The sequence below is a fragment of the Podarcis gaigeae genome (genome assembly GCF_964106915.1).
Source record: "Podarcis gaigeae genome assembly, chromosome: 15".
Lineage (NCBI taxonomy): Eukaryota > Metazoa > Chordata > Lepidosauria > Squamata > Lacertidae > Podarcis > Podarcis gaigeae.
In genome coordinates, this window is record NC_139692.1 from 8,658,037 (window position 1) to 8,672,356 (window position 14,320).

At 44.2% G+C, this 14,320-nt stretch overlaps 1 protein-coding gene across 2 annotated transcripts in view; it reads left to right on the plus strand.

Moving 5' to 3' along the window:
* The first annotated feature begins 3,110 nt into the window (after positions 1 to 3,110).
* The window catches only part of UNC5D (unc-5 netrin receptor D), a 435,843-nt gene continuing 424,633 nt past the window's right edge, over positions 3,111 to 14,320 (plus strand). For both annotated transcript variants that reach the window (XM_083713478.1, XM_083713479.1), the window contains exon 1: positions 3,111 to 3,364. In XM_083713478.1, the coding sequence (XP_083569604.1) occupies positions 3,283 to 3,364 (82 nt within the window). In that variant the 5' untranslated portion in view covers positions 3,111 to 3,282. The remainder of the gene's footprint in view (positions 3,365 to 14,320) is intronic.

Sequence of the window (14,320 nt, forward strand, 5' to 3'; positions counted from 1 at the left end):
CTTTCCTGCCGGAGCAGAATCTATTTATCTACTTGCACACTGACGTGATTTCGAACTGCTAGGTTGGCAGGAGCAGGGACAGAGCAACAGGAGCTCACCCCATCGTGGGGATTCGAACCACCGACCTTCTGATCGGCAAGTCCTAGGCTCAGTGGTTTAACCCACAGCGACACCCACGTCCCGTCTTCCCCCTAAACTACAGTAAATGTTGGATGAGTTTTAAACGTAAGGTGTGCACACAGCCTAAGCCAGAGTAGAAAGTACTGAGTCAGATGTGTGGTATAAGGCAGCTTCAAAAGTTTTATGTTCAAAGGACAAGGTGAAAAACATAAAATGACTGTAGTCTGAATTGAAAGAGTGAGGTCGTGGTTAGAGTATTGGACTAGAACTGAGGGAAACAGGGTTAAAATTCCACACAGCTAGTAAATGCACCGGGTAACTCTGGGCCAGTCAGTCCTTCATATAAGTAAGGATGTGAATAGGAAAGAAAATAAATGAAAGGGAGGGATGAAAGAGAGGAAAAAAGGAATCACTTACAAAGGGTGGGGGAAGCATCAAAGGTGAATTCAACTGGAAAAAAAAGGCAAGAAAGATAAACAGCAGAAGAGGAAAGAAATGAATAAGGGAAAGAGAGAAAACTGTGGGGGAAGGAGGGGAATAAATAACACCCCCCAAAAAACCCCCACCCCCGCACAATATTTCCTTTTTATTGTGCATTCATAATTTTTGTTCATGATGGTATCAGGGCAGTAATGAGCAAATCTACTTTCAATACTCCCTGTGCCTACAAAAGTTCCAGGCTGCACATACTGTATGTCCCATCTCTTCCCACTGGAATGCTGCAACTTTTTATACCACAAATGTTCCGATATGTTTTTCGTCCCACTTTGGTTGCATTCCAGAAAGCAATAATGTGGCAACATTGGGAAAGCATTCCAGAACAACTAAAAAACAACTCATGAGGTATTGAACTCTGGAACTGAGTGTTGCAGGTTCCACATTCCACATTTGTAAGAAATCATTTTTTTTAGTGTGGCACCAGCCACACATTGGAACTCCCTGCCTATTGATACCAGGCAGGCACCTCTATTTTCAGCAGCTGCTAAAAACATTTCTGTTTAGATAAGCCTATGCAGATACCTAAAACACAGATGCTTTAAATTTAGTACTGGTTTTAATTTCTTGAATGTTTTTAATTGTTGTTTTGATAGTTCTTATCAAGAATTTTTAAAAATCTTAAAAAGCATTTTAAAAAGCTTCTTAAAAAGCAGAGACATCACCTTGCCAACAAAGGTTCATATAGTTAAAGCCATGGTTTTCCCAGTAGTGATGTATGGAAGTGAGAGCTGGACAATAAAGAAGGCTGAATACCAAAGAATTGATGCTTTTGAATTATGGTGCTGGAGGAGACTCTTGAGAGTCCCATGGACTGCAAGAAGATCAAACACATCCATTCTTAAGGAAATCAGCCCTGAGTGCTCACTGGAAGGACAGATCGTGAAGCTGAGACTCCAATACTTTGGCCACCTCATGAGAAGAGAAGACTCCCTGGAAAAGACCCTGATGTTGGGAAAGATGGAGGGCAGAAGAGAAGGGGACGACAGAGGACGAGATGGTTGGATAGTGTTCTCGAAGCTACAAACATGAGTTTGACCAAACTGTGGGAGACAGTGGAAGACAGGAGTGCCTGGCGTGCTCTGGTCCAGGGGGTCATGAAGAGTCGGACACGACTAAACAACAACAATCAAGAATTTTATTGTTTTGTTCTTTTGTAAACCACTTTGAGGTGTGTGTGGGGGGGTTTCCAAACAAGCTGTATATGTTTTCTAATGAAATAAACAAGAAACCCATGACTAACACACTGTTTTTGTATCAATGACATGCTGGAGAATACAAGGGTGGGCAGGAGTCTGGAGGGGTCCCAATTTGAAAACCATATGTTCAGACAGTCCCCAAACAGCATATTGCTAAAAGAATAAATTGCTAAATTCCATTAAGGCGACTTACAGAAGAACCTTGTGCATATTTACCCCAAAATCAGTGAAGTTGCCCTCTTGGCACATGCCTAATCCTGACTACTCAGAAGTACAGTAAATCCTATGGAGTTGATGGAGTATATGGTCCTAGGCAGGGCTGTATTTAGGTTTGATGAGGCCCTAAGCCAGGAGTCAGCAAACATTTTCAGCAGGGGGCTGGTCTGTCCCTCAGACCTTGTGGGGGGCCGGATTATATTTTGAGAAAAAGAAAAAGAACGAATTCCTATGCCCCACAAATAACGCAGAGATGTGTTTTAAATAAAAGCACACATTCTACTCATGCTGATTCTCAGACCGTCCGCGGGCCAGATTTAGAAGGCGATTGGGCCGGATCCGGCCCCCGGGCCTTAGTTTGCCTACCCATCCCCTAAGCTACTGAAGGCAACGGGACCTTTTATATGTCCAGCTGTCCTTTGTCAACAACAAATTGTTGCTGTTTTTTGTGTTGAATATATGCTATATGGTAATTTATGGACCTAATAGGTATCTAGTCTAAAGCCATGTGCACATAACAACATATGTATTTTATCAAAGTAATTGTTGAACTGAAATACAATTCAGAAGAAGTATATTAATAGTGGGAAAAAAATTGGGGGGGGGGGGTCAAGAGAGTGGGGCCCTAAACTATAGCTTGCTTAGCTTATAGGTAAATCCAGCACTGGTCCTGGGTCAACGCTGCTAGGAGACAGGCTTCATCCCAACCCCGCCTGCCTGGGAGTAAATCCCACGGGCTTCCATGGGACTAACGCTCAGCATCGCACGGTTAGTTCCCAAGCAAAGCCCGGCCGGGACCTGCAAGCCAAGGCAGCCGCGGTTCCTCCGCTCCGCGCCGGGCTCAGCACCACCCGCACCTCTGATCGGCACCATCCGGAGCAGGAGCTCCCCGGGCCGAGCGCGCGCCCACTTGGCTTTCGGCGGCAGCAGAGGCAGAAGCTCCGCCCCGCGGCTCGCCGACGGAACCCCGGGCGCCTTGCCCCGCCCCTTTCGGCCGCTGGCCCCGCCCCGCCCTCGCCTAATTGGCTGCCGGGGAGGAGGGGGTCTGATTGGGATGCAGGCGCGCGGCTGCTCGCCTTTAGTCTGGAGCCGGGCGGCAGGCGGGGAGGCGCTGCTGCTGCTGCTGCTGCTGCTGCGGGCGCGTGGGAAAGCCAGCGAGCGAGCCGAGGGGCAGGCAGTAGCCCCGCGCTGCCTCGGCTGGAGTAGCCGCGCGGAGTTGAGCCTCCTTTCGCGGCCCTGAGGATCCTGCAGCATGGAGACCCCGCCCTTCTTCGGGCTGGCGCTGATGCTCTTGCTCCTGCCGGATCTGCTCGCCGGGACTGGGGCGCTGCGAGGTGAGTGGGATCAACCTCTATCTCCCCCCACCATCCATAGAAAGGAATGGGGAGGGGCGCTCCAGGGCTGGCAACTTTGCCTGGTCAGCCCCCCACCTTGCCGCTTCCTTCTTTTCTGCTCCCATCAAGCATTGATCGGAGTCCACAGGTTGTCTTCTGCTGGAGTAGGAGAATGGATACCTTCCCACCCCCAGTTTTATTTTTTGGTGTCTTTGCATGTGGAAGCGAGTTTGCTAAGGGAGGCAGGCGGAGAGAGGAGTTGGTGCAATGCACGCTGCCACCCTCCCACCCTCTTCTTCCCTACTCGGTGAAGGGAAAGGGGGAGGCATCCTCTCCGGAACTCCCCTGCCCTCGAGACTCCCTCGCCTTCTCTCTCTGTTGGGCTGCTTTATGGGGCCTATCCGGTTTTTAAATACGGCTTTCTGGACGGATTGGGTTCTGCAGCAGAGAGCAGCGGCGCTTGGAGAGACGCGGAGTGCTAGGGAACGGGTTCAGACGGAGCTGGGCTGGCTTGAGGCGTGGAGGGTCGTGTGCATGCGTGTGCTCGCTTGAGAGTGAGCATCTTTTCGGGGGGGGGTGCATGTGCGTGCAAGATGCTCTCCAAACGGCTTCGGTCTGCCATCAGCCCTAGAACAGTGGCTGGATCCTTGGGACTTGGCAAAAGTGCTTGCCGGTGCAATCCTGTGCCTCTTCGTACTTGGGAGCAAGTCCCGTTGATCGCAGCTTGAAGCTGCGATCCTCTGCGCACGCCGAGCTCCGGAATAAGCCCCGTTGAGCTGCTGGGTAAACATGCATCGGATTGTGCTGCAAGCTTGTCGTTGTAATTGTGCGAGTCAGTTTCTTGTTGCGCTTGTCCGCTTCTTATTTCCGCTGCTTTCCCGTACGGCCGCTCTCGGTTCTGAGATGCCACAGTCTCCCCATTGACTACAGTGACCTTTTGGACTCTCTGGTGGAGTTCTCCCAGACCACTGGGCTTGGGTGTGTTGGATGCATGCTTCTGCCTCCGTCCTGAAGGGAGCTGACTTGCTAGCCATCTCCGTTGTCTGTAGTTAAGTAAATATGGAGGGAAATGGTTAAAAATATGTCATCAAAGTATTTGCCATCTTTTAGCAAGAATCGTTTTCACTCTTGCATACATCTGTGAGCCCCAGCATTTTTAAAATTGGTAACATCACAGTGTACCCGTCCCTTCCCACCCCAGGGCTTCACCCTTATCTTCAGTCAATTCAGGGTTACACCTTCAGTGTCTAAAATTAAGCCTTCGGCAGGGAGCTGATTGTAAAGTCTTGTCAGCTTCTGAGACTCTCCTTGTCTGACCACCACCCCTGTCTGTGTTTTCACAATAAAACCCACTTGCTTGCCTGGCTTATGGGAAAGAAATGCATGCAGGAGGCACAAGACATTCCGGGATCCGTCTAATTACAACAGAGTTGTTATTTTTAGGTACCTTGGACAGCAGCTTTGCTTCATGAAATGTGAACTTTGACTGTATCAAGGGAGCAGAGGGCAGCCTCCGTTTCCTCCTTCCCAGCCAATAGGGTGGCTTTTTATATTGGGTTTATGGAAAGCAGCTGTGCATATTAAATATACTGCAAAGCAAAATGTGGTTCATGGGAGGGCTAAGGTTTTGACCCTGCTCTACACATCAAGAACACTTGGAGATGAATGCAGCAGGATGGGCCATAGTTAGCATCTGAAATCACCCCCAACCCATGTGTAGTAATGCTGTACTTCTTTGCAATCTTTAGAAGCACCTTAATTTCTGTTTATGATCCTTCTGGATGCTTAGGTACCTGATTTGCTGTGGGTTTGTTCTTAGGCATTAATGGGAGAGAATAGTATTTTTAGCTTTGTTGCAGTCTTTTCCTTTGTTTTCCTTGTTTTGATCCTGCATAGTGTTTAGATGTAGCTATAGCTGGAGCACTTAACCCCAGAAGCTACCCACTGAGTGCTAATGCTACAGTTTGGGAAGTTGTCTGGGGGTCACCTAGAAGAGAAATTGAATTCCCATCACAGTTCTTTATGGAGTGTTCCAAAGAGTGTATGTAACAGATTGGGGAGGGTGAGATGATGTTTTTGTTTGGTTTTAAAAAAACCATTGCCAGGCTGCATCTTAGCCTATTAGTATGCATGTGTACACAACATTTGCCTTCTTTCCTACAACACACCTTTTATAGGCAATCTAAAATAAATTGAATATAGAACCTAGGAAGCTAATAATTTGACCTGAGGTTGTTTTTTTTTTTAAAAAAAAAACAAACTTATTGATGGCAGCAAAACCAATCTTGAAGGACTGTTTGTGACATTCCTAAGTTCTCTTGCCATGTGAAAATTATGTTTTCTTTTCTTTTCTTTTCCTTTCTCTTTTCTCTTCCTCCATCCTTACCCCCTTGCCGGCCCCAAGATTAGAATGGGGTTTCAAGTGTGTCTTGTTCTAACTAGGGCTACAGCCTTAAGTTGGTTTGATGGGCCAGATTAACTAATTCATCTGGTTATAGAATAATGGTAATAATAATAATAATAATTTATTTATACCCTATCCATCTGGCTGGGTTTCCCCAGCCGCTCTGGGCAGCTTCCAACAAAATATTAAAATACAATAGTCCTTCAGATATTAAAAGCTTCCCTAAACAGGGTTAACCAACACCTTAAGTGTCACCAGTTCATAAGGCCATAGGAAGCTGCCTTTAAACCAGGTCAGATAACTAGTTTGTTCAGCCCAGAGACTTTCCCATGATCTGCTACCTGTTCCCTTTTCACCTGGAGAAGCTACAGATTGAACCTGCGGCATTTTACATGCAAAGCATAAACTGTACCACCGAGCTATGATTTTTCTCTCCTCACACCCAGTCAAGCCCTTAGCATGCCATTCCCTTACATGTGGCTCATCTCCCCACCCCATTCAAATCCTCATTTAGCACTCAAGGGAGGGACCTGTGTTGGATTTGTTTTGCTAGCTGAAAGTGGCACCAGCTTAAGGAAAGGAAGACAAGTAGAAAACAATGCCCCTCCATGGACCTGGTCTTCTACAAATGTCCTAGGCCTGCTCTGTGTTCTCCTTTCTCTATGAAATTTTCAGATGAAAAGGGGTGTCATTTTAGGGCAAGTTGATCTTGTTTTTGTTTTTTTCTAGTTTAAGCAAACGCTGTAGCTGATTGTGATTGTTGCAATGTTTTCCTTTATCAAAATCATTGCATGCCTGAGAAAGAAATAAAACAGTTAAGCACACATGCACAATGGGTTTTTAATGATCTAAGAAACATTAGGATGTTAGGCCATAACATTCTTAAAACCTGTGTGCTTTTTTCTCCATAACTACTTTATTCATATGCAAACTTATGACAATTCACTCCATTAATATTCATATGATTCATCAACTTAAGATCTTTTATCAGGTGACAGCCTTAGTTCTAAGTAACAGCTAAAAGATTTTTTTCTCTGACTTTGCACGATGCCTTTGTATCCACAACACTGCCTGATAGTCCTTTGCATGGCTTCTGATTTATGATTATACACACCCAACAAACTCATTCAGTGGCATATGTCAGGGTCTGTGAGGCCAACCAGGTACTGGAGTGCAATTTCTTTTCTCTCTCTCAAAGTCCTGATTAAATAGTATCAAGGGCAGACAGAGCTATTTAATATCTCCTTCATACTTTGTGAAAAAGTGCTTTGTGACTTCTAGTTGGTCTGGCCCTGCAATGATCTTGAGGTATGCAACTTTTGTTCCCATTCACAGACAGAATGGGGGTGAAAATGCTGACCTGCCTACCACACCCCATAAATCTAAATTGAATCACTAGTCAAAAAGCCTGCCTTAAATGGGGTCCTCAGAGGGTCTCCCCTTGGGGTAGGTGGCATCCATATGATTAGATGTGACATGGCAGACTCAGATGTGTCTATCTGGGAACAACATGCTTAAGGAAATCATTCCAGATCAACCAAATCTTTGCTGGGAAGCCTTGAATAAGTCAGTTTTTGTATATGTGAGTGATCAATCTATTTTAGCTCACAGTCCTATTGTAAAACTGAATGGGTTAAAATGCTAAAGGTATTTGTATGCTGAACAGTAGTACATAGTTACAAATATAAAGATTTGCCCACCATGAAGATCTTGAAGGGACTGGAGCCTGACGCTGGAATTAATGTCAAGTTTGCACATGTTCCAACATGCCAATTTTATTTGCTTTTCATTGTTTCTCATCAGGCGTGATATTATCTGTGGTTACTTTGCTTAAAGGAACAACGAGCAATAACATAGGCTGTTGGAAACCAGTCAATGTGTCTGGCTCTCTGCTGCAGATGGGATTCCTTTGTGAATTTGTTAGGCAGTCTTAAGAAGAAGAGAAAATACAGAATTAGATGGTCCACATGCCAAGCAGATGGAAAGGTATTGCTGTGTTGCAAGCTTACAATGCCTGTCATTCTTGGAAGGGAAAGTCATGTTGGACCATTGGGCAGCTACAGAAAACAGCAGCCTGGCATCCAGTTTTCCTTTCTCTCTGTGTGACATCCAGTAAGGGAAATAGACATTGTGTTTATGTAGCAACACAGGCAAACTGGATACAGGTTTGCTGTCCTGTGTTGGCAGGGTGTGAACCTCATGATCCTCATCACTTTTAACTGCTGACAGAACCATTGAATGGGTGATATTGTTAACGTTTCTCCCCACATATATTTTTCTTCTTCAGAGACAGATTGGCAAAGCTTTGAAGCCAGCTCATGGCTGGCTTCATAGCAGCTTTGACTTTTCTTCCCTTTGTGATGTTGTCCCCAAACAATTACTGTTCAAGAAAAGCATGAGGTGACAACCTTGTATCATAGTGCTCAATCACCTTCTGCTGTGACTGGGCTTATAATATTGGTGAAGTATGACATCAACTGCTGGGTTATTCATGAGACCTCAGTGTAAGGCTGAGAAAGATGGCTGCCTTTAACTTAGGAGCATCACTGCCAGCCAGAGTAGACAGTTCTGAACTAGGTGAACCAACTGGTCTGGTGTAAGTCAGCTTTTTTATATTTCTGGTTTCCTAGAGGGAGGGTAAAGGCAAGGATTCTTCCCAAGATTAATGTCCAACTGGCAGAATGTTGGCTAATATAATAACTTCCATAGCTAACTGCAGCATGCAAGCAAAAAAAACCCCCTCCATTCTGTCGTACACTAAGATGGAAAATTACTTGTGATACAAGGGTTCCCTTGAGGAAACTTGATGCTGTCCTCTCCCTCTCACTTCCCTCCTCCCCTCTGTATTTTTAGCCTGGCTTGCTGAGGAAGTGTGGGGTTTGAGCTTAAGAGTAGAATCTTGACACCAGAGGCTGCTGTTTCTTTTCCTTTGCCGACTGTCACTACTTTTAGTGGAGCAGATGGCCAGATTCATTTATAGCAAATAGGAATTTATTTCATTCTTTCCCACCCCATTTCAACTTTTAAAGCTCTTTAAAGCCCTGTTGGGTGTTCTGATCGCATGCAACATCGACACATGAATGTGGAGAGCTTTGTGTTGTGTGCTGTGCTAATCTCTGACATGTACTTGCCACCTTCCAGCCTTTGAAGGCTGAAGGTGGGGGGCTATTCTTCTCTTTGAATCTCCTTGTGCAACTTAGAGCCCTGCATATAGGTTTTCCACACGAGCAGAGCACCCAGTTTAGAACATCAGCATATTGCATATGGCATAATGTAGCCTTACCTAATGATTATTATACACATATATATCAGTTTATTCCTTTACAAACAATCACTCCTGCCATCCCTCCCATGTTTAGAGCCAGTCTGGAATAGTGGTTAAAGTATCAGACCGGGAACTGGGAGACCAGGGTTCACATCCCCACTCAGCCAATGCATCTCACGGTGTCCCTGGGCTAGTAAATCTCACAGGGTTGTGGTGGAGTTTGGGAGACCCGTGTATGCTGCTTGGAACTCCTTGAGAAGAAGGTGAGGTATCATAGATGGGTATAAATATTCCCATCAGACTTCTGCTACCCATGGTTGCATCACATGGGAGGTCTTGAGGGTTGGTTAGAGCACAGAAACTTGCATGTTTCTTATGAATCACAAGGCTAAACCCCATTGACTGAGAAATGCTGAGATGGCTTCCATATTGATGTATGTTTATTTGGGAGAAATAGATTTGGAGGTGACTTTAAAAACAAGACCTGCTTAAAAGAACATGAGAAGAGCCCTTCTTGATCACACCAAAGGTTATCGTTTATTTAATTGGTTTCAGTTATGAATCGCTTCCCATAAAACATTCCACTGACATTTAAGAATAACAACATCAGCATTTTTGTATGGCTTTAAAACAGTGTTGGATGGTGTTAAAAGAGGAATAGGCAAATTTGTGGAGGCTGAAGCTATCAGTGGCTACCAACCTTGATGGGTATCCTGTATGTCCACTGTCGGAGGCAGGGATGCTTCGGAATACCGGCATTTGGAAGCCACAAGAAAGCTGAGTGTTGTTGCGCTCAGGTACTGCTTTGAGGCTTCCCATGGGCATCTGGTGGTCCACTGTGAGAAGAAGATGCTGGAACAGATGGGCCAAGGGCCTTTACATTCTTAAATAAGAACAATTGCAAGTCCAGTACAGATGCATTCCCGTACATATACACAGCTTTTAGTTCCTGTGCCCTGTGTTCCAGAGTGGCTGAACAAATGCTTTTGGAAGTCCATAAGCATGAAAGTGAGTGTGTTGTTAGTGGTATTTTTTTAAGAATTCATTTTTAAAGCCCTTCAGCTAGTGGTAGCAATCATTCTAATATTCCAGGTATTTATATATTGCTCAGAACACAAAGTTGTGGACAGAGAAAATTGAACAAGAGAATCAAATGGCACAGTTTATAAAGCAGTACTTGGCTCTAGATGAAAGGCCACCAACAGTCCATTTCTGCATGGCTTTATAACCTCTGTGACATGTCACTAAGGAGATCCTCCATACCGCATGGAAAGTGTCACTCTCCAGTTGAGGCCATCTAATGAACAAAGCCATATCAGTGTTTTCAAAATTTTCAAAAATACTTTAACTGGGAGTGAGGAAGGGAAGAATATGTGATCATAATGGAGGCATTGATCTTGCCAAGGGTCAAAACATAAAGGGGTGGATTTTATTTTGGCCAGAAAGGTACCTGTGTCCTGAAAGGCTTGAGTGATCTTAGACATTTGCTTGGATAGGACTAATTAAAGGACACAGTTTCACTAAAAACAAATGGGAACTGTGTGGCCTGCAACACCATCATGCCATGTGCCAGGCTGCTGATTAGGATACCACCCACACTCTCCCCATTTCTGTTTCCCTTCCCAGTAGTCAGTTTGCATTCAATGTCCAGTTCTTTTGCTTGGGGGATAGGTGAGAGTTTCTGTGTTCTAACCAACACCTTGCCTCTCTGCTCTCCTTTTTGGCACCTCAGCAAAGCTTGCCGTTTCCCTGAGGTCTGTGTGAGGAATAGTACTGACAGCCTGGACATAGAAAGTAGGAGGAAGGATGCACCAAAATGTTTTTGTTTTCTTTTGACTGCCTGACTTGGCAAACTAAATGGCGATCTCAAACTGAGTGGGGAGTTTGCTTCCTTTGCTATATAAAAAGTATAAATTTGCTGACTTACTGTTTTAGAAGCAGTGAGAGGTGGTTCCCCTGCAGGCTTCCCATGGGTGCTGGATGTCCACCTGACTGTTGTGTGATAGCACTAAAAGCACCTGCAATGCAAATTATTTGCAAGTGAGAGAACCAGGGACCACAAGGGCAAGCTGTTGTGACACTTGGTAGAGTATCCTATCAAACAAAGTTAATGATGACATGTTTCTATCTTCCGTAGAAGGTGGAGGTGTTGTGGTTGCCAATTTCCTTCATCACATACTTCACTATAATTTGGCCCTCCAGGCCTTGGTATTTGGCCCTTGGAAATCTTTACAGGTAGGATGGCTGTGCAAAAACTAGCTACTGTATAAAGTTAATATTAATATTCATAGCTCCATGCACTGTTGCCTTTGGCCACACCTCCTGCTGTCCAAAAGGTTCCCCAGAAAGAAATGGGACCCTAAGGCTCAACAATGTTTGCTTCTCTTGTTATTAGTTAACTTCTCCATGGAAATCTGCAAGGAAACCTGGAGGAAGATAGACACTTAGAAGGAGCTGTTCCATTTCTCCCTGTTATTAGTGTTAGTTTTTATTTCTACTGATCTTGATATCTCTGTGATTATGCTTCAGTTTGAGTGAGAAAACGTTACCTTAAAAATTGAGTGCCTTATACTCGCCGGCATATCCTGATTGGTTTCTGGCAGGCTTCAGATGTGAAATCTCATAAGCCATCAGCCATAAAAGACTGTCAATACTAACCGCTGCTGCATGTCAGCTGTCAAGTACCAACTGTCAAATGTTGAAATCAAGTGCTGTTGGATGGCACATAAAGAGATCAAATGTCAGAGTATTCTGCAAATAATTTGAGTTTGCCAGCAGAATATTTAAACATCCAAATGTTTGTAGGTGAATTTTGAGGGAAATTGTTTTGCAACAGGTGAATCTCAGTTGTCCTGGAGACCTTTACATCAAGGATAGCCAACTTGATGTTCTCAAGATGTTATTGAATACCAAATCTCACCAGCCGGAGGCAGAGAAAAAAAAAGAGGCAGTACAGTTCAAGGTCAATTCCAGGAAGGCAAAAGGACTTAAGGATCAGGACTCACCAGGGTGTGGCCTAGGGAGGAGGCGTGGCTTACAGCAGGCATGTCCAAAGTCCATTTCAGGGGCCTAATTTGGCCCCTGTGGCAGTTTATTTCCTGGGGTAAAATCCTTTAAAAAGCTCAACAACTTCAATCCCTAAAAAGGTCAACAACTTTGGTTGGCCCTCATGCATATTCACTTCATCAAATCTGGCCCTCTTTGAAAAAAGTTTGGACATCCCTGGCTAGAGAGAGTGTCTGAATGACCATTTAGAGAGGGGTGGAAGGCCACATCTGGCCCCCAGGCTTTGAGGTTCCCTGCCTCAGCTGTATATCTTGGTAGCCGCTAAGTTACCCTCCTGATGTAGTTGGATTCTAACTCCTATCAACCACATTTGGCATTGTCACAGACTCATGGATGATGGGAGATGAGAGTTCAACAACATCTGGAGGGCCAGATGTTTCCATCACTTCTTGAGCCCATTCTCTCATGAAACAGGGGAAAGGGAGTGGTCTCTAGGACCTGGTCCATAAAAAAACAGTGAGACAGTATTGTTCTGAGCTGGTAGAATGGACCATGTCAGAGTTCTGGTGAAGGACCCCATTTTTTAATCCTTTCCTACATCTGAAAAAAAAACAAAAAACCAGTGAGACAGTATTGCTCTGAGCTGGTAGAATGGACCATGTCAGAGTTTTTTAATCCTTTCCTACATCTGAAAAAAGCAAGCAAACCTCCATGCAAATGGTTGCTCAGTATTTAGTGATGAAGGAACCCAAGATTCATGTTTTTTATTTTGTTTTTTTGAAATGCACAGTCTTAATCTTCCAGTTCTGTAGCTAATGTACTGATGAACCTTTCATTCAAAAGCTTCTGTCAAAATGAATGGTTGCAAAATATAGTGCTCAGAGAAACTAGTTGTTTTTCTTCATTCAAATATAACCTGCAAAAAAGCGAATAATGCCCCAGTCTTTCATCAACTTAAAAATTGCAATCTATCTTGTCATGTGGAATCGCAAGAGAAATAAGCGGGGTCATCACTGACAAAAGAGAAATATCAAAGCATTTGTTTTTCAATGACAAGCTGTTAAAGTGAGGGGAATAGTTTCCTTAAAAATAATTATTAGCGTGCTTTATACCTTATCATCATCATCATCATCATCATCATATTTTGCTACTGAAACTTTGGTATTCTCAGTTTCTTTTGGGATATTATCATGGCAAGAGATTAAAGTCTTCCAACTTGTTCTTGACAAGAACTCTTTGTGATACAACACAAATCCACCTATTCTCTAGTGCTTATCACCTCCCATATCCTGGGGCATTTTCGCAATCCATAAAACACTTGGAGCAAAACTCCTTTTGAAATGGAGAAAGTGCAGGCTAAGCTCTGTTTGGCTGTTAGTCTGAATGTGGGCTTTATTTACAATGAGAGAGGCTATCTCTGGAAGTGACAGGGAAGGGCTGTAGCTCAGTGGCAGAGAATCTTCCTTGTGTACAGAAGGTCCCTGGTTCCTTCCCTGGCATCTCCAGGTAGGGCTGGGATAGAAGCCTGCCTGAAAGGAGCATCTCCACCCCATCGTTCAGCCCACACTGAGGTCCACCTCCGAGGGCTTTCTGGTCGTCCCCTCCCTGCAAGAAACGAAGTTACAGGGAACCAGGCAGAGGGCCTTCTCAGTAGTGGCACCCGCCCTGTGGAATGCCCTCCCATCAGACGTCAAGGAAATAAACACTATCTGACTTTTAGAAGACATCTGAAGGCAACCCTGTTTAGGGAAGTTTTTAATGTTTGATGCTTTATCTCTTTATTATTATTATTATTGATATTGTTAATAATATTCTGTTGGGAGCTGCCCAGAGTGGCTGGGGAAATCCAGCCAGATGAGCGGGGTATAAATAATAAATTATAATATTATTATGAAACCCAGAGTGCTGCTGCCAGTGTAGGCAATGCTGAACTAGATGGACCAATGGTCCAGCTTAGTGTAAGACAGTTTTCAATGCTACTGAGACCTGTGGGTATAGGGCAGAATTTAAATTCAATTAATAATAATAATTTATAATAATAACAATAGAAAACAATTCCTCTTCTGGATTCATTTCTACAAAATAATGATCAAACAGCAACATGTCCACAAAGATGGTACTGATGTCTCTGAAAGTTTTCTATTTATTCATTTAAAACCATTTTTAGCCAACAGTTCAGCTGAAAATGCTCCCAGAGTAGTGTGCAGTTGGCCATATGGCATTATAGAAGATGCAACATGAAAGGAAAATGGGATGAGCAGGGAAGAGGACAAAAGACACA